We start from the raw sequence: 19,992 nt of genomic DNA, 5'->3' as shown, positions 1-19,992 counted from the left end.
ACACTGTTTGCAGGAATAGCGTCACCGCGGTACACGGACTCGAGATCGACATCATGTTGTTGTTGTGGTCAAGTCACTGGAGTTTGTTCTCAATGTGACTCTGAACGACGTGTCGCCATGACAGCGTTGTTCTCGCCTCTTGGATTTGTGTCTCGAAGTCGAAGGTGGTCTCGAACTCCGCACTATCAGCTCCGATAGGACCGTCCACATCAGCCAGATGATGTACTTCAAATTCTCCAATTGTACTGTACTGAAATGTCTCCCCCTCCATTCTTCTGCGTAGAAGTAGATTGCCGCGGTCTGATACCGTCGCAGTACTCCAAGTCTGAATCGTCCAAAGGCAAGGTGACATGAAGAAACATGTGCGATTCACAATTTGCCTGGCTGGCGCCTAGACCGTCCTCCACACGCTGTACGCAACTGCGTATTCCGGCTGCATGACATGCACCCATCCCACAGGCATCATCACCGTATACCAGCGCCCGCTGTGCATAAAATCCGTCTAGCGCGAGGACATGCCGAAATGGGTTCGAGTGAGGCCCTCCCGGAGCCTCTCGTGGCTCCGTCTTATCGAGGAAGCTAGTCAAAGTTGGTTTTATCCTCGTTGAGAAGTGGAGCATCGTCGCATCCAAGGTAATGAACGGGTCGCTAGGATCCTCGGTTCGGTATCTTGCGGAGAATGGATGAGCTCTGTATTGAGCTCGTTTGCAGTCAAGTGCCTCCGACCATCAACATTTGAGTCTCTTTGTGTTTTGTGCAGAGCTGCCGCACCAGTCAATGACCACGGTCAAAGACATCGTCATTACGAATTGTATGCAGAGAAGCATAGTTTGTGTAATTAGAAATGCGGAGGCCGAGGACACGGTTCTGACGAACGTCTTCAAGTGTATGTATCCATCCAGATCTTCAGATCTGATGCACGCCACGGTTGCATTTGTTTAGCAATTTTGCAAATTATCTAGTATGGCCAGCCCGCCATTTGTCCGATATGCCACTCTTGCACGCTCGAACTGCATGAAGCCGAGAGCGGACGCTGCTGCAAAGACGCGATGGACTGACAAGTCGACATATCCGAGGCGGACAGATCGATAGGCGGTTGTTGGTTGTGGAGCGAGGAACTCGACACCATCTCGGAGCCACACCGCCTTTTCGCTTGAGGCATAATCCCTCAACGCCACCGTTGAAAGCGATCCCAACGCGCCACAGTGGTAGGTAGAACACGACATGGCCTGCCGCATTGAAGCCGGGTGGCAGAGATAGGACCGTATACATTATAATACGCAGCGATTCCGGAAGGTAATACTGTTGTGATCGTACCGTATGCGAACGCCATATCGACTGACTTTGGAGGCTTAAAATGACGCAACGCCACTCGTCGTTGGCCGTGTACATCGACTTGTCGATAGCCTGTTGCTGCGAGATCCTATCACTCGATGCCGAGCGGTTGTCCAGCTCCTGCGCGCCTGCCAAATTCATTTGACGTCGAGACCTTGGAATGCTGGAGATGCAGGGAGCTTGTCTCGGAGACTCGGGCAGGTCCCAGATCTGCCTCTCCTACGCCGCCGATTTGCGTGACGTTGCACGGGGGTCCACGATTCTGAATCCAAGCCACGATTGACGTGTAGTATTGTTTCAGAAGATATTGCTGGCCGTTCGTAAGACAGGAATCTCAACGTCGGCGACGACTGGCCTATGGTCAGACAGATAAACGCCGTCATCGAACTTGTTCGATAGCACGCCAAATGTCTTGATGGTAGCTGGGCTCGGATCCTTCACAAACAAAAAGTCGATTCTCTTCGGTTTCTCATCAGGCTCGTCAAACGACGTGTATGTGATATCGTTTCCGTATCGCTTCGCTTTAGGAACCTGAGTTGAGACATCGACCATGCCTGACTCCGGCGCCACCATTGTCTTGTAGGCATTGTCATCCGGGGTACTGTTAAAGTCACCCGCAAGCAGGACGGTTGTCGGAGGTTTTCCGTTCGCTCCTTTGCTCCACTCTCGAGCAACGTTGAGAAGCAGTTTGGCGCTCTGCTCTCGAGCGACAACTCCTATATGATCGAAGTGCGTACTCATGACAACGATACGCGAGTATGTTTGTTTATCGAGAAACTCCCCGACGGTAACAACACGGTTCAGTACGGCATCCCATCCTCTAGATGGCTTTTCCGGTGTCTTACTCAACCAAAGAGTTTCATTCCGCACGCACTGCCAACGTCCAACCTGGTAGAAGACTGGTGAGAATTCGCCACCTCGCTTGCCGTCATCACGACCGAGACCTATATGTCCCCAGGCAGGACCGAGGTAAGACTGGATGTCTTCAAGTTGAGAGTAGAGGACTTCTTGCAGACAGATGAATGCTGACTCGTGGCCAGTCGTGAGGAAGTCCAATTGGTTGCAGAGTTTCGGTCCCCGAAAGCTCCACGGTCTCTCATTGGGAGTGGGTTTCGTTGTTGCATACCGGACGTTCTGGCTCACTAGGCGGAGCACCATAGAACTTGCCGCTGCCGACTTTGTATCTTCAAGCTTGACGAGCATGATGACTGCGCAATAGACGATCAATCGAGCTGTGAGAGAACTTGAGATGTGTTGTACAAACAAACTTGGACAGCGGGAGCTTGACAGTAGGCCGGGGCCGTGCGCCTTAGCTGCGGAGACTAGAAGTTGACGGCAGAACGCCCAGGGGAAGGTGATGGGCGCGAAGAGCAACAAGAAGTCGGATGGAAAGGAATTTGATGAGTTTTCCCTGACTCGGCAATATTCTGAGATGATGAGGTGTTGTTGGATGAATTGGATCTTTGACGTTGGAACAAAGCTGAAGCTCGCTTTACTTGAGATGGAAAGAGCAGGCATCCTCCTACCCCATCTCCTGCCCTGCGGCTGCCCCAGCACCTGCCTGCCCCGGGCCCCGGCTGGCAAGTGGGTCACGTGCTGGTTCTGGAATCTGGCGGGGAAGGAAGCAACGGCCATGGCCCAAGCTCCTGCATTCTTTGGCGATCCGGGGTCTGCTGGGCAAGGTAAGAAGGTATTTTCGCCTCCCCCGGATCTTCCTCTTTGGAATTCCAAGCTGAGCAGCCAGCCCATTTTCGGTCCCTACCTTACATGCCTACCAACCAACCAGCCAACCTACAGATATCGGCGCAACCACCACGATCCTACCGCTTAGATCAGCCTCGAAACATACGGTAGTGGATTCACGCCACGGACCGTGGCAAGAAGACAAATTGAGACGGCGGGTTTCCAATCTGTCAAATTTCACATTGGGGCCTGGCATTCCTGCTGATGCCTTCACCGCTAATTGATGGCGCCAGTATCTGATGGAATGCCTTGGAAACGTCCATCTTCCTAGTCACCAGTCTTTTGCGAGGTAGCTCGAAAGCTGTCACACACTCCCACGGCCCCCAAGCCTTATCTCCGCATTCTCGTTGGAAGCGCGACCAGCCCTCCCTCCATCTCAACGTCCCGAGACTCTGAATGGCGTTCTTAAGTGGGAATAGCAGCTAGGTAAGGTAAGCTGGCGCAGACAATAGTCCAGTCTCACTGCCTTGCGGGTCGATTACTCACCATCTTAGGATAATTAGGGCAGCCTGGTGTCAGACGATCCATCCAGGCTTTCCCAAAAAGCCGGCCTCTCCCAGCAAGCGTCTTTGCGCGGCGGGCTGATACCAGCACGACGACCCACAAACCAGTCACGTTCTTATCACGGCCCGCTGCCCGACTTCATTTTTCGAGACGTGATTCAGGCCTCATGGGATGGCAGCGGCTACGGTTCTAGGAGATGTTTGTCCGCTCTTGTCAAATCCAAGTCATGACGCAATGTGTACACAGTCGGGCAACCAGCTGACTTGTTTTAAGTCAAGACAGGACCTTGGAAAGAAACCAGGGTTATTCGGGTAAACTATCGACATTTCCACTTCAATACGGGCCTCATTCGAGCTGCTTCGTATTTCGCGAGGTTTCGGGGGTTTTCTCGGAGAAGTCAGGAAGGTTGGAGAGGTCAGAGGCCTCATAGCCGTAAGACGAGTGTGCTGCATGCCCATCTCGCAGCGGTTCATGCACCGTGGCGATCTTCCATTTCTGAGGCTGAGGGTGGTGCAGGATTCGGATGGGCGACTGGCCGAAGCGAGGGTGCGAGCAGCAAAGGCTCCCGACTTCACCGAGGAATCATCGGAATTTGGCTGCCTTTTGTCCAATCTGCAGTGCGGTGTGAGGCCGGTCTGTCGAGCTGACTCAAATGCGCCACTTGGAGGCGTCATGCAAGGTACGCCAGCCGCTCTAGCAAGCGTGGGAGGGCGATCAAAAACTTGTCCCTTGGCCAGTCTAGTCGACAGCTGTCTTGCACATTCCTTGCTTGCAGGTCCATGGCCTCGAAAATGCGCACCGGTTAAGCGACGGTGGTTTTGCACACTGAGGGAATCGGCACGTTCGGTTGGCACTATGGTGGGCAAGGTAGTCATCTGCCTGACTCGGCCTCCAACCAATACGTGTGGTGGTTGCAAATCTGTCTCAGCTTATTCATATAAGCCGCGGTAGTCGCGCGCCGGTCGACACACCCACACGGAGGAACGCGAAGCAACCAAAAGACCGGATTTCCTTGCGGACTGCCAGGAATTGTGATAGATTTCAATACGAATCCCAGCCCGGTGCCTCAGCTTACCACCATTTCCGGATGCGTATCTCTGCTTCTGGTCGCACCCCGGCCATTTGGAGACACTGCACAGCTTTTTCCCAGACACTCATGGCGGGTGAGGAGTCACGCTCCTCATAGGCCTCTTTCACGTGGGGGTTGATGGTGGCTGGCTGCCCCGCGATATTGAGACCTCTGCACTGGGCAATGGGCACTGGTGACCACCATCTTCCAGCCATACAAGGCAGCTCTTGGCTGGGTTAATGTGACTGAGCCGAATCACCAGCCAGCCTGCAACCTTGTCGGTGTGCGTGCGTGCTTGCGTGTGTGGGTGGGTAGGTGAAGGCAGTGTCGGATAACGTCCGCCTTGCACATCCTCTGCCTGGCTGAGGCTGCGATGGAAACATATAAGTACGAGTACACCGCCTCGCCTCCAGCTCGTGTTCCTTCACCTCGGTCTGTCACGTTTTACAGCATCATATCATTGCTGAAACCACAGACAAGATCAAGCTACTTGGTGCTTCGTTTGGTATACTTTTGAGCCGGCGCAGACCGGCGAGGACTTAACTCGTCTTGTCAGTGATTTTACTGTTCAGACGCCTGTTTCCGCAACTATCAAGACCAATACACAACCAATACCAATTTGACAAACAACCGGCGCGATGCCTCAAACACCAAAGACACCCTCACGGCGAGACTCATGGCCACCAACCCTGGTGCGCCTCGCCCCTACAATTCCCAAGGACTACCCATCTCTCGACGACATTGACGAGGACCCCTTGACCTACTTCCTCACACCCGCGCCCGATCTGGAGGATGACGACGAGGACGACATGACCATGATGGACTTTGACGCCGGCATCGAAGACGACAGCGAGCGCGAGATCGTCCGCAGCGTGAGCCCCTCAAGCCTGGACGGCCTGGACAAGTCAAAGGGCCGTAGCAAGTCGCCGCCTGTACCCGACCTCTCGGACCTCGCCACACCGGACACGGACGACGAGGAGGAAGACTACATCCGCTTCGCACCACACGGCTTCATGATCCCCTTTAGCCTGCGCGACTTCGCCATCGACGGGCTCAAGTCTATGGCCAAGTCAAAGTCCCGCCCTTCTAAGCAATCACCGTCGGACAACAACGTGCTTCTCTCGCCGTCGTCATTCCCGCCTACCCGGGGCCGAGCACCAGTGCGACCAGGCGGCGGGCGGGGTCGGCAGAGGACGACGTCGTACCGGCACCACCGGCCGCAGCATGTCTGGCGCGAGCCGAGCCCGGACGTTTGGTCTATTGAGGAGGAGACGGAGGAGGAGCTCCTGAGCGAGATGGAAAGCAGCGTCGGCGCCGTGAGCGACATGGAGGAGGACGAGAGGGAGGAAGACGCGACGGCGTGTCCGGACAAGAGCGGAGACGTACAGGCTGCGAAGCAGAAGAAGAAGGTCCGGTTTCTGTTGCCCTCTTTGGAGTGAAGGACTGGCGATTTTTACAAGCATCAAGCATTTCACGGCGTTCCTGGGGTAAAGCATATTCTATCTGCATTGGGAGGTTTATCGTCACTTTTTTACTTTCCTATCTTCTTTTCCTTCCTCTCTTTCGGTATACGCCGCCCTCTGGTAGGAGGTTATTTCTAACAGCATGCATGGGTGTATGGGAGTTTTGCACAATACCCGTCAATTTGGATGGTAATTTGGGTCTTGGAGCATTTCTTCCATCTTTTTCAAAGGATGTGGCACACGGGCATCTTTGGAGGGGGGACATATGGGAATTCGGGGCACACACACAGATTTTTTAGGTGCATAATTGGAAGCAACCGCTATGAAGGGCGGAATAAAAAACCCTGATCTACACTTTTTCGCAACCTTCATCTTCTCGTCTCTAGTGTGAGGTGTGCATGCCTACTGCGCGGTTAATGAAGTTTGACGGGTGACAAGAAAGATGCAGGACGTTGCGTGACTGACGGCTCTCTTAGTTTGAGCAGCTGAGCCTGCTTGCAGATAAGGCGAATGTCAAGGCGAGAGGGGAAAAGAGTGGTGGTGGTGGTGGTGGTGGTGGTGGTGGTGATACCCTAATTGCAGCACCGCTCGCACGCTTCTCGAATTTCTCGCAGAAAATTCAAGGTTTACTTCCGCCTGATGATAGCTTGCGGGTAATGAAAATGGAAGAAACCAAGGTGTAGAGGAATCGTTCTGTGTTGTGTGATGCTAGATCTCGATCGCGGGACCCACGCGATAGCCTCGAGCTGGATAAAACAAGGTCCTGCGGAAGGTCTTGCGGAGGAGGAAGGTCTCACTTTCGGAGTCTCGAGTCTCTGCAGGGAGGGAGGGAACTCGGAAGGGCGAGGAGGACGAGTAGGGCGGTCCCACACCACGTGCGACTGCGCGGCGGGCGGGAGAGACCGCGTGATGTTCGGGGCCCGTATGGCTTCTCGCTGCTACACTATGCGATACGCCCGAGACATTCCGCGGGCGCTGTCATATTCACTGCGTACGTGTGCGTGGTTTGGTAGCGATTTTGGGTTATTGGATGGGAAAACAGGGCATGATGGTTTGGCTGCCTTGGTTTTGGACCTGTAAGACCACGGATATAACAACGAGAGCAGAAGGATGGGAAATTCGGAATGAGATTGTAGAAAGACCGTGGGGGAAATAAGTCGGGGCCTTGATTTTTGTGCTATATGAGAAGTTGTTATCGCGAGTAAACAAACGGGTTGCATGTCCCGAATTCATGGGGCCCCTGTTGAGAAGATGAGGCGGCGTCAATGCTCTTCCCCTCCCCCGCCGCCTGTTACGACTGACAGTTTGGCAGTGACAACAACGGCGACATGGGGCGAGGATGATAAACATGCGCTTCGTACGGAGTATACTCGGCTATCAACCACAGTTTCAAGGATGTCCCCGTTGTCGTCGTGTTGCCTGGCAGTGATGAATTCGAATAAGATTTGTATTTTGGGAGTAAGACAACACGTATTCGGAAACGAATTCGAGTCAGAGTGAGCTGGCTTCGTGTATTTTGTCTGTATCTATGCCCGACGAGCTGCATTTGTTGGCAAGCATTGGCAGCAATTACGGAGTCAAATGTCATTCGCTTCTTTTCCCTGGTTCGTCGATCAAGGGGAATGATGGTGGGGTTTTTTTTTCTCTCATACGACGACTCACTTGAGAGTGTGTTGAGGGGTGATTTGTGGAAGGGATCTTGGTGTCAACATCCGAGATCCGATCTAGCTGGCAGAAGCGAGAGGCTAGGCGAGAGGATTAGAGTCCATGAGGCGAGGCCTCTCGAGGTGAGAGATTACTCACTTGGACAAGGCGGGAAATGATGGACGGGGCGGGATTCCATGAGGACGGATAGTCCACCTTGAAATCCGCCAGGGGAGATTGGCTGTTGGTATTGGGGAAGATGGTCTTGGGGAACACGGCCTCAGGGAGATTTGGGGGAGCGACAGACGGACGATATGAGTATGCGTAAGCCTGGTAAATAACCTGCTGCGTGGATGGGGAGAGTCTGTTACTTTTCATGAGTTTCCTGGAAAGCACATGCAGCACAGCAGCAGCAAGGAAGACAGGGCGAGCAAGAATCCTTGCATTGATGCTACCTCACCTACCCACGTCCCGATGCATATACATGTATACATATATTGACACCAAGTCTTGTTTTTTCTTGCGGATTGCGCCAGATGTCCCTGATGTCGAACTTGGTCTGGAACCCTCAGCTGCCTTGCACTCCTCTGTGCGTCCTCTGATTGGCTACTAGCCGGGATGTCTGTGCTACAGGGCACCAACTCTACCTGATAGTCCACTAAACCTTGTAAAGGGTACGTACTCTATAGGGACAGCCCCACCCGTGTCGGTTTGTTTATGTCTAAGCTCCGGCGTCAACATCCACTGGTTACTCCGGCAGTGCCAGCTCAACGAAGCCCTCGATTGGACCAACTGCTCCTCCATCCTGCCCTGCCCGAGCTGTTCCTCGACGAGAAGTCGAAAAGTCTTGTCTGCTTTGATATGCGCTGTCTCTACCGTCTCTACCTTGGTTCGTACATACACAAAGTCACAGACTTCATCACACACATACAACGGGATTGTCTGTCGAGCTGCTCCCTTTTTTTTTTTTGCGTGCCTCACCTCACCTCAACTCACCTATCATCGTCCAACCAACGTCTACATACACGGCCTGCAAAGTCGGCCTCTTCTCCGTCTCACCGACATACAGCCTCGCCCTCGCCTCTATCTCACACACATCACTCTGACGTCTGGTTTCCATTTGCGCTCCCGGTTGCAACCCCTCAGCTGTCAACAACAACCTTCACTTTCCAACTCTGCTACATGCGCCCATAGGAACCGCAGCAGATCATTCAACCTTAAGCGGCAGCATGCATCTCACCTAAGTCAGTCCTTCCAACCTTGTTGCTCGTTACCTCACCCAAAGGAAAGAGAGAGGGGGGGACGCACCTGTACGACACCAACTCGTACCTGTCCACCGCTTACCCGCAGACTGGTCTGTTTACGGTTGCTGACTGAACCTTTTGTCTGTGTAGACAATGTCTCCCAAACCTCCCGACGAGAAAGCATCGCCGGACGCTGCGCCGGCGGCGGCAGCAGCAGCAACCACGAAACCCTCCACTCCCGCCACCAAAGAAAGCAATGCGCCGCCCACGACTCCCAAGGCCGCCCCTGTCCGCCCCCGCGCAGCAACCATGAAGAAACCACCAGAACCCCCGACTCTGCTCGCCGACTTCCTCAGAGGACGCCCCTCTCCACAGCGCGTCGCCGCCGAACGCAAGCGAAGAATGAGTCTGGATGCTGTCAAGGCCGAGCTGAGAGCCGAAATGCGGCAGGCTGCCGTCGCAAAAGTACAACAGCCCGGCGGCGTCAGGGAGCGCGTGAACAAATGGCAAAAAACGAATGCCGCAGCCATGGCCTCGGCTGATCCCCTGGCACCCCCCAGCGAGCCTACCGAGCTGGCCTTCCCGGGTGACACGGAGAGCGTCACCGAAGAGGACCGCGTTCGCATCAAGTTGCGGCAGAAGCGAATGTCGGCACCGAAAATGTCGACCCCAAAGATCGAAGTACACAATGACGGCCCGGCCGACGAAAAGGACGAGACCGTCGAGGACCTCCCCGGCGGAGACGCCAAGCTGGCACCCAAGAAGCGAGTCGTTAGCGACGACCATTGGATGGCGCAGAAGAGAAAGAAGAGCCCCACGAGAGCGAAATCGCCGAGAACCAAAGACGCCAGCCCAAGTCCCACCCCAAGCCCTTTGCCAAAGGGGTTCGTGCAAAAGACACCCATCCAAGCACCCATCTCCAAGAAGATCCAGGACTGGGTAGCAAAGGTGGAAATGCCAGATCCCCCACCGGTCAAGCAACACCGGGCTGCAAAGTCAACAGACTCGCTCGACGGCAGCAGGATACAGGCAAGACTCAAGGAGCTTCAAGAGAGACAAGCTACGTTGCCAAAGAAGGCGATGGACGACGACGGCATCAGAGTTACGCCGATACGAACTAAGAAGCTCGATGATGACGGAATCCGCGTCAGGCCATTAAAGACACCAGCATCGGAAGGGTCTGGCGTCAAGACACCGAGGCCACAAAGCACAGGCGCCAAATCCCGCGAGCGTAGTCGCGGGGGCAGCGCGAGGCACGAGTCGGCGGACGAGATTGTGGTGGTTGAAGAGGACGAGACCGCCATCGAGGTCACAGAAGATGCCGAGTCTAGTGTGCCGGCAACACCAACGCGGAAACCGTCAAAGGCTCGCAAAGTGAGCCACAAGAAGAAGGCGCCTCCACCGTCAGACGACAAATCCTGGGTCAGCACCTCGGAATCAGCAGTCAAGACAGGGCTGGACAACTCGGATCTTGCGCCAAGCTCGCTGACCAGCGCCCCGGGTGCGAAGCCCCTGGCAGACATCCCAGTGGGATTCTCTGCTTTCAGTGAGCTAGATTTGCCTCTCAACAAGACGAGGCAAAAGGCACAGCGCAATCCCAGCTTCAAGGCTACCGATGTGCTCAAGAAGGTGGTCACCGGCGGCAAGAAGATCCTGCACGACGCCGTTGAGCCTCCAAGGCAGCCCGTCGCCAACCAGCCTCCCAGTATTGAGAAATGGCTCAACGGGACGGTCGATCCCTTCGTCGACGAGCCGGCGAAGAAGGAGGAGTCGCCCGCGCAGGCCCCCAAGAGGAAAGCGTCCGAGAGCAAGCCCGTCGATAAGACAAAGACGCAAGATACCCGTAGACGATCATCGGCCGAACCCCGTCAGCGAAAGCCTTCCCTTCCGACTCAGACTGAGCTTTCGGAATCCACTGGGCTCACCGAGTCCACCCAGACAACACAAACAACTGACATGACTCAGACTACACAATCAACGGATTGGACAGAGTCAACCCTATCTTCGACTGACCTGAGCGCGTCAACCGAGAACGATGAAAATGTGGCACCTAGGAATGTCGAGGAAAAGCCCAAGGAAAAGCCAAAGACACCAACTTCTGCTGGCGCCGCTGGCCTTCGTCGGAGAGCAGCTACAAGGAGCTCGCCGTCCCCGGCGAAGTCAGTCAAGAAGCCGTTCCGCGAGATCCTCAAGGAGGCCTTCAGGGGAGAGTCCACTGGCCACCAGACTCCGCCTTCCAAGTACATTAGCGAAGAAGAGCGGAAGCTGGAGCTGGATCAGGAGTATGATAGTCCCGGAGAAGATGACGAATCCAGGCGAACCATGCGCCGCCGCTCTTCTGGATCTAGCCGGACCTACTCCGATCGAACATTTACTGACGATTGGACGTACGATGATGAGTCCTCGGTGGCACCCCGCCGGAAGCCGCCAACGAACGGCGTACACGAGTTGTCCACGATTCTCGGGTCTGCCGACACTCATAGCACCTATGATTCGGACATGACATCGGTATTGTCCGAGACCACCATCACGCAGACTACGGGGCTTACAAGAAGCAACGTTTCGCGGCGGCGGAGCAATAAATCGGGTCTCAAAAGAAGGCTGACTAAACACTCTGATCTCGTGTCAGTTCTGTCTTTGCCAGATGAAAGCCAGGTGCCAGGCAGCCTCCGGAGCATCAAACCTAGGGCGAGTGTAAGAAAGGCTGCCAGCGTACGAAGAGCCAATGCTCGTCCAGACACGGTTACAACAAAGGACCTCATGAAGGAGTTCACAGATGACGAGAACTTGTACCGGCGGGAGCTCAAGACACTGGTCGACGGCGTTGTCCCCGTCCTCCTCTCCACCGTCCTTCACGAGGGCTCAGCCAGTGCCGTCGATCTCTTCGGCCCCGAATCCCCTGGCCGTAAGGCAAACAGCATGTCGAAATCTGTCGTCAACATGGGAGTTGCACTGGAAAAACTAAAGACCGCCCATAAGAGGGCATCTCATACGGATATCGATCGGCTCATTTCCTGGCTGCACACCGCCTCTCCCATATACGATAGCTACCTGGACGCGTGGCGCCTTGGATTCCAAGATCTCGTCGTCAACCTGGCTCCTGCTGCCGATCGCCTCGACGACGAGGATTCCCTCATCGGTGCACTCCCGCGCAACGCCGAAGGCGACGTCGTTAACGAAGACGGAGAGAGAGTCGACGTTGCGCATTTGTTGAAACGGCCCTTGCTTCGCATCCGGACTCTTGCAAAGCTCACCAAGGTACTATTTCCCACTGCATTGAAACGAGCTTCACTAACCGTAACCCAGGGCCTTCATGCCGCTGTCGGCTCGTATGATACACTTGCGCTGGTTGGCGACTACGACATGTTGCAAGAGAAGGCCAAGCGTCGCCACAGGGAAGAGTCTGCGCGGCTAGCTGACGAGGACGCCATTAACACCGACACGAGCAGAATCCGTAATCTGCGGACACTCGCACCGATGGAAGCCGTCAAAATCGACCCCAAGCGGCAGGTCAGCGCAAAGGACCTTTTCTCCCTCAGCCTCGCACATTCCAATGGACAACGCCTCGAGTGCCAGGTCGAACTCATCCACCGCGACCTTCCTGGCGCGAACAACGACAAGGGCGACTTGCTCATCCGTGAGACTGGCAGCGGCCGCCGTACATGGCTTCTTTTCCCTCCCATGCCCATGACTGTGATCTCAGCCCGCCGTGGTGACGCAAAATTCGAGCTCGTTCTTATGGTGTCGGGCTCCCACAACGGACGGCACTGGTACGAGCTGCTGAGCCTCGTCACAGATAACAATGACCAAGTGGAAGACTGGCTTGACATTGTTGGCACGTCGCCCATGCCACCAAAGGAGCGGCTGCCGGTTGTCACTGAAGAGAGCCTCCCCGACTCGCCGCAGCACCGTACCGATATCCCGGTGGGCGGCAAGTTGCACGGATCATCATCGAGAGACTTGTCATCTCCAGAGCCATACGCGCCAAAGCGATCGGTTTCTAGTCGCTACCACAACCGCGGCTCAAGCATGCCGACCACTCCCATCCGCCGCAGCCCCTCTCCAGACAGAACCCCTACACAAGACTCGTACGATGAAGAGGACAGACACAGAGCTGCGCCAAACACGACACCCTACCGCGCGGACGGCGCTCCTCCTCCTCCCATTCACCGCTCTTTGAGCCCTAAGCCCCCCAAGCTGTCGCCACCTGTCGACCTTGGCGGCTCCCGTGTGAAGCGTCGGGGATCCTCACCTCTGAAGCACGAATATCTGCCTTCTGAAGAATCATCCGATACGACTCGGTCCATCACAGAGACCGACCTCTCAGAAAGCGAGACAGAGACAGAATCCGACTACACGTCATCCGAGTCCGAAGACGACTTTGACGATGACATCCCCGAGACTGAGGTTGGCTTCAGCATTAGAGAGCCCGAGCACCAGCCGCGCGAAGAGCGGGAGCGAGAGAGAGAGGAGTTTGTCGACTCCTTCAAGCAAGAGTCCATGATCTCGCAGTCATTCGTTCAAGAGTCCATGGTGTCCGAGTCGGTGTGCAGCCTGACGCCGTCCAACTCGGCGTCGCAAGCCGGTCTTCATGGCCGCAAAATGAGTGCCTCGGAGAGCTACACCAAATATATTGCTTCCATCTCGTACTGGAACGAGAAGAAGGGTCAGTGGAAGGACATTTCCCTGGAGCCCTGCTCCATTCAGGTGACGGCCGGTGTCATTGAGGGCTACTCTCTAGTCATGAGCCCCGGAGGAGAGCCCGACATCCCTCTTGTTTCTCTCGAGCTTACGCCCCTCGTCCTCCTCCGCCAGTCTACCGTTGTCGACCTTGAAATCCGCTCAGCCGTCAAGGACAATTGCAAAAACAAGGATATTGGTGGGGGCAACTTCCGTTTCCGCTGCCCATCGGCTACGGAATGCTACAATCTATACATGGCCGTTCACCATGCCCGCCTCAACAACCAAAAGTTTATTCAGCTCGAAAACGAGGCACGCTATCAGTCCTTCGGCCAGAGACCCTCGGAAGATACCGAGGACAACAGCAGTCGCCGTCGCAGCTGGTTCGGACGCAAGAACAGCTACCGCGCATCGACCCGCGCTCCATCCCAGTCGCAAGATGGAAGCACCCCCTCGTCGAGTCTGTCTGCCACGAGCTTCCTCAAGAGACTCACGCAAGGCAACGCTTTCAACATTGCTCGCTCGTCCATCGACAAGCAGGGCCATTCCTCCAATAACAACAGCCTCTACGGATCTGGCTCGTCTTCCGATGGCTACCCCCGCTCACCATCGATCAGCATGTACTCCAACTCCATCCGCAGTCCTCTGTCATCCGACAATATCAAGATTCGCCTACACCTGCTTGTCAGCTCCAACAAGTGGGAGGACTACGGCAACTGTATCATCCAGATTCGCCGCCCGCCGCCGGGCTGGCACCAAGACCTACGCGCAAACCACGGCCTCGAAAAGCGCGTCACGGTTACAACTATGCCCAAGAAATCAGACAAGGCGCGCATCATTCTCGATGCCGTGCTGGGCAGCGGCTGCTTCACTCCTATGGGCAGTCGAGGCATCATCTGCGGTATCTGGGAGGAGATCCGCGATGAGAGAGGCGAAATTGGCGTGGCGCCCAAGACGGGTGGCGCCGCCGGCTCGGTCAAAAAGTGGTGTTTCCAGTGTTCCAGCGCCTCGGAGGCCTCGTGGGTGTTGAGGCTCGTCCACCAGGAGGTCGGCGTGGAACTTCGGGACTAATTTCGTCTCTCTTCTTTTTTTCCGTTTTGTCTATACCATCATACTTTCTTTTCCTTTTTCACTGTCTTATTATGATTCCCCCCACACGAGCGAATGGCTCGCATTTCGTGCATTGCTAGAACCTGGCTTTAGGCGTCTGGCTATTAGGGCGGCATAGCGTGTTTGGAATTACTTTGAAAGGTGTTTTCGGCCGAGGGATGGATGGAGCGGCCGGGGAGGAGTCAGGTTGGGCTGGGTTCACATACGGGAGGTTTAAACATATATATATACACTCGGGACCATGGCATGGGGGTTGGCCAACGGCGAGGCAAGCAGTAGCTTGGGGGCTGGCAGCTTTGTTTTGTTTAGGGCCTTTCGTTTTGTTGTTCCACATGATACCGAAGTCATTTATTGGCGTGTTTGGGGTAGTGTACGTATTGTAAAAATACCGTGTATAGGAACGGTGGTTATTCAAGTCCTAAGTTGACGTTACATTCCAAAAAGAAGAGTCGTTAAGGTTTGGTGAAGTGATCTTCTTCCCTCTAAAGAATCTGAGTTGGCTTACGGCTTCATGTCAATGAAGGAGCTTGGGAGATGAAGGGTAGGGAGCTGAAAGGGGGTCTTTGGGGTCTCTCTTGTGATCTGCTCGTTACTTGGTTCTTGGGCGGTCCATCGTTCACGGCCTGGATGCTTGTTTTGAACCACAGGTACAAGTCTCTTGGAACTTTCCCGCAATTGTCTTCCTTTCTCATTGATGAATTTCAGAAGTCTAGGACAGTCAAGCATTACCTCATTACTCCCAGTGTGTTCAGTGACCCCAAATATGTCTGTTGACGCACAGTGTATTTGTCACGTCCAAGCATCTCCATCCGCCCCCAAAAACTCCCATTCATCCCAAATCCTTTCCTTCACCTCCAAGTATAAATTTCCTAACCCCCACCCCATTTATATCACCGCGGGCATTCGCGGCAGCCTTGCGGCCGGACTTGATAGTGATCCTTGCCACTTGCGGGCAGAGTTTGTTATTCTTGCTGGTACGCTTTCTTCTTTGCCTCTGGCATTGGGACAGCCAGCACCAGGGCTACCCTTGAACTGAACGGCGTTGACCTTTGCTAACCTTGAACATGTTTATTGAACTCCCCCAAATATCCTCGCTGACTTTGGACATCTTCGTTGGCCCCGGTCGTATTCGTTAACGGCCACTCTGACGACGAGGCGTGAGGCAGGAGGAGGAGTGAGTGAGTGAGTGAGTGATTGAGTGAAACGTGAGTGAACTACTTTAATCATCACTACGTTCGGCACTGCCGTTTGCCCCGGCCATGGAGAAAGGAGACAGCACCGTCAATCAGCCCGGTCAGATCTATCAGTTTCGGCGGCCTAGACAAGCTCCAGTCTGCTCGGATAACTTCCTCGAGCGATATGACTGGCCTTTATAAAGGAGGAAGGGATTGAATCGGCGTCATGAGGCTGGCTGACAAAGACTCACCTATCAGAGATAGAGAGAGAATGTGCCTCTCGTTGATGATTGCAGATGTGATAGTCAACCACACCCCCTAGTCCTCTAAAAGTTCACCGTCGGCTGTACCTTGTTTTAGCGACAATGCTTTTTCGTTCCTTCTTAATGATAACCTCCCAGGAGCACAAAGCAGCATAAAGTGACTCACGCCCCCTAACCACGCCGGACGTATTCGTTAACGATAAGTTTAGCGACGAACGAGTCTGAGGAATGAGCGAGTAATAAGTGACTTGACTACTAAACCCATCAGCTGCCTTCATTCCGGAGCCCGCTGCTGCTTCGATCTCTTCTACTACTCACCCCCTTAGTAAGCTCGGCCAGCTCGATCTGCGCGGATAAGAGACTCGTACGCAATCATTGTCTCTATACAAGGTGCCCCCCAACAGTCCACCACCGATGTTCCCGACTTGAACATGTCTAGTCTTCTACCTCAAGACGCAGCGGGCAAGGGCCCCATCTCGAGGCCGGATATTGTCTCTTTTCTCTAATGATCTTGGACGCCCTATCGCGACACAGGGAGGCTGGGGTATCAGGTATATTTAGAGGGAGAAGGAATGAAGCCACAGTGGGGGATTCAAAAAGTTCTAAAGCCTACACTGTTCATTTTGGTTTTCTTATTAGGAACCGTTTTGCGCTGCTATTATTAACGTAGGTACAAGGTCTTTAATCATATGTCTTAGCAACTAATAGGGTATTTTGTTCTTAAGGATTTAGGGTAGAGGGGTCTGGCCTTAGGACAGAAAGAACAGCATGAGCACGAGGAATGAAAGCATAAAGATTACAAAGAGATATCTATAACCAAGCCTAGTTATTCTATGTTCGAGGGGGCATAAGGCAAGTAGCAAGATATCAAAGAGTGGAGAAGGCAAAAGACTCATAGAAGCAGTTTGATGAGTAACCTAAGTTATCCAAGTCTAAAAAGGCCTTTTCGTTTTACCCCCACCATATCGTCTCTATATCTAACAAAGCTTCCTAAAAGGGGTAGAAACTTTAGGGTTATAGAACCCCTGAAATACGCCAAGAATAACGGTAGCTTTCTAACCAATGCCCACTCCATCCGGTATAATAGATCTGTCGTTTCATTTGCGATTGAAAAGAACGAGACACCCTAATAAGAATCTAGAAATAAATCTATACTTCAGAGACGGATAGTGAAGGCAGTGGCTAATCAGAGCTTCATCTCAATAGCGTGTCGCCGCTGGTTGTTAGGAGTCCTCGCTACAGGGAACGGAAAAGGGGGAAGGGGAGGGGGGGGTTTACTTAAATCAGGGAAGCTGGTAGTGGGAGGCGAGAATAAAAGGGCTCCATCTTTAAAAAAAAAAAACTAACAAGTTAAATACTATTAAACGTCTAAGATAGCTATAGAGTTATGTTTATAGATTCCCAAATCCCTCTCCCGATCGAGTTACTACGTAAAGGCGAGGCAATCTTCTCTTCTCTATTGGAAAGGGGGGGGGGGATCCAAAGCCTGCGTATTTCTATACCGTTTTTGCCTTGAGACACCGAGAAAAGAAAACGTGTAATTTTCATTCCTAGTGCCCAGCGGCGAGATGTCGTTCTCTCGCCCATATATCCATTTGTGTCCGCCTGGAGGTTGAGCCTGCACCTTCAAATAGATAATGGGAGTAGTGTGTCGGTAGGGCAGTTACTACCCTTTGCTCATCCCTAGAGAACTGGAAAGAGGTGCCCCTGTCGAATGAGCACAGTTGTTACCAATCACCCCTAAGAGTCGCAAAGATTGACTTTCAAGGGCAGCGCAGCCATTTGAGTTGAGTTGGCATCCAATTGTACGGGTTTGGCATCAGTGATACATTTGAGGAAGTTCAATTCGAACCTCGCGTCATGCGTGATTCAGGTTTCAGCAGTAAACGTGCTGTATTCTGCTCCGGATTGGCGTTTGAGCAATCGTCAAAGGGCACCTCCAGCCTCGCTAAGCTCAGGGCTTAGAAGAGCTCATCAGGTCCGTAGCCTTCGGGGGCAGGTAGGCTACTAAAGGGATCAGATATAGCGAATATTTAGTACATCATGTACCGTCGGGCACAAGCCTACCATCAGTGAACGTTACGTCGGGGGTCACAGACCATTACTCGGCTTTCGCGATGCTGCCCTCTCATGTAGCCGAGATGCTTCGGTTTATCGGACCTAACTCTTGTCATGTACACGTGGAGAGAATGACCTCGGCGCAAAGACGGGCCCGAGTTGTTACCCCTAAAGTCTGAACTCTGAAGGATGTCAGTCCCAGTTTGTGCTGAGACTCATGGGCATAAATTCAGAACACAAGCTATATCTTGCCTCAAGCCCACTGAGTCGTGAACGTGTGTAGAAATGCTTCTCGGCGGACAACCACTTGTCTGAGTGGCGGGTTGCGATAGCTTGCTGAAAGTGAATTGCTCGCTCTCGGGCTCAATGTCTTCGTGCGGCACTGATTCCAGTTGATGGATAAGCGCTGCAGTAAGCGATAAAAACGGCCCTTGGGGTGCGTGACAGCTAGCCTCAATAAAGTGAACCACCAATGACCCGTCGAAGCAATCCGTCTTACGGTGCTCTCCTCGCTACTCAGAAACGCCTAACGAGAGCTGTCAGTGGCTGACAGCTGCGGTACATAATCAGGAGAGTTGGTGGCTCTCGAACCCCTGAGATGGTGGCTGAAGAATCATCACTCTCGACTACAACTTCGTACTTCAGAGATGGACACCTGGAGCAGACCACAGCCCCTGAGTCACGAGCTCCCCGAGACCGTTTCTTCGATCGTCGGCCCGGGCTCGGTCATTGAGACTCGTAGCCCAACCTCTGATCGAGGTCAAAGGCCCAGATCGCCATATTCACCATCATCTCGCTTCCATACCTTCTGGAAGCCTCGGGGGAAGACAGGCGTAATAAGAAGGAGGCCAGGGTGCTCGACGACGAGCCTGCCTCAACCAAATTGCCGGTACGTTTCGTGGCTCCCTAGCCTACCATGTACGGAGTAGAGGCACATGCCTGGTCAGACGGTAGCCGGCAGTCCAGCCGAGATGACCACGCAGCAGTCGTAATAAGGCCCGGGGCCGGGCTTGAGCTAGGTGAGAGTTTCGATGGACCGGCATCCAGGGGTACAAGTCCCCCGGAGACGCAGGAACGCATAGGGACTGGCGCAGTGCCCGTCAGTGTGGAGATGTACGCTTGGTCGCACTGTGAAGAGAGATCGACGAACCATGCTGATGTGGGTGCCGAGCGGGCGAAGAGCTCACGTGCGAACACGAGCATGCTGGGGCGGACAAGGAGGCTGGTTTGAAAGAATCTTTCCAGAGCGCCCCACGATGCCAGGATCAGAATACCAAGTAGGGTAGCAGGTTGTTGGGGTCTGAGTTCGCCAACTGGGAGCGACCACTTCGTACGTATTTTCGGAACAAAAATGCAGCGGTATTGCTGCTCTTGTTGCCCATGTTGCATTTACTGCTGGTCGCAGAGCAACACTGACGAAGCATGTCTTATTGTTGAGCAGACTGCTGGTCGACAGGCTAGCAAATCAGAGAGAGAAACGGAAAAAACAGGATTTCAGTTTAGTTCCGGGAGCCAGGTTCGACATCCGGATGGATGTAAACTCCAACCCAAACATGACAGGGCATGTCGACGGGGAAGTAATCCGGCTGATCCGCGCAAACAAATCCCAAAGGGTGAGAATTGGTTGGGAACGGTTGAAACAGCCAAGGGGAGGAGGGAGGTCGGTCACCGAAGAGGCGAGCGATTGAAAGACCGAAACTGCGA

At 53.8% G+C, this 19,992-nt stretch overlaps 5 protein-coding genes across 5 annotated transcripts; 2 read left to right on the top strand and 3 right to left on the bottom strand.

Moving 5' to 3' along the window:
- Nucleotides 1-1,632: 1,632 nt before the first annotated feature.
- Nucleotides 1,633-2,538, bottom strand: CPAR01_11793 (endonuclease/Exonuclease/phosphatase; the record flags this gene model as incomplete). The annotated part of the gene is made up of 1 exon (XM_060496051.1): nucleotides 1,633-2,538. The coding sequence occupies one exon, from the start codon at nucleotides 2,536-2,538 to the stop codon at nucleotides 1,633-1,635; it is 906 nt and encodes a 301-aa protein (XP_060344836.1).
- Nucleotides 2,539-3,806: 1,268 nt separating this feature from the next.
- CPAR01_11792 (uncharacterized protein) lies at nucleotides 3,807-4,457 on the bottom strand (the record flags this gene model as incomplete). The annotated part of the gene is made up of 1 exon (XM_060496050.1): nucleotides 3,807-4,457. The coding sequence occupies one exon, from the start codon at nucleotides 4,455-4,457 to the stop codon at nucleotides 3,807-3,809; it is 651 nt and encodes a 216-aa protein (XP_060344835.1).
- Nucleotides 4,458-5,289: 832 nt separating this feature from the next.
- On the top strand, nucleotides 5,290-6,090 carry CPAR01_11791 (uncharacterized protein; the record flags this gene model as incomplete). The annotated part of the gene is made up of 1 exon (XM_060496049.1): nucleotides 5,290-6,090. The coding sequence occupies one exon, from the start codon at nucleotides 5,290-5,292 to the stop codon at nucleotides 6,088-6,090; it is 801 nt and encodes a 266-aa protein (XP_060344834.1).
- Nucleotides 6,091-9,155: 3,065 nt separating this feature from the next.
- On the top strand, nucleotides 9,156-14,753 carry CPAR01_11790 (uncharacterized protein; the record flags this gene model as incomplete). The annotated part of the gene is made up of 1 exon (XM_060496048.1): nucleotides 9,156-14,753. One exon carries the CDS (start codon nucleotides 9,156-9,158, stop codon nucleotides 14,751-14,753), a length of 5,598 nt encoding a protein of 1,865 aa, XP_060344833.1.
- A 4,441-nt stretch (nucleotides 14,754-19,194) lies between these two features.
- On the bottom strand, nucleotides 19,195-19,677 carry CPAR01_11789 (uncharacterized protein; the record flags this gene model as incomplete). Its single annotated transcript, XM_060496047.1, has 1 exon — nucleotides 19,195-19,677. One exon carries the CDS (start codon nucleotides 19,675-19,677, stop codon nucleotides 19,195-19,197), a length of 483 nt encoding a protein of 160 aa, XP_060344832.1.
- Nucleotides 19,678-19,992: the final 315 nt, after the last annotated feature.

The sequence above is a fragment of the Colletotrichum paranaense genome, assembly GCF_030867605.1.
Source record: "Colletotrichum paranaense strain IMI 384185 chromosome Unknown Scaffold_10.1, whole genome shotgun sequence".
NCBI classification, from domain to species: Eukaryota; Fungi; Ascomycota; class Sordariomycetes; order Glomerellales; family Glomerellaceae; genus Colletotrichum; species Colletotrichum paranaense.
This window is presented reverse-complemented; position numbering and strand designations above follow the sequence as displayed.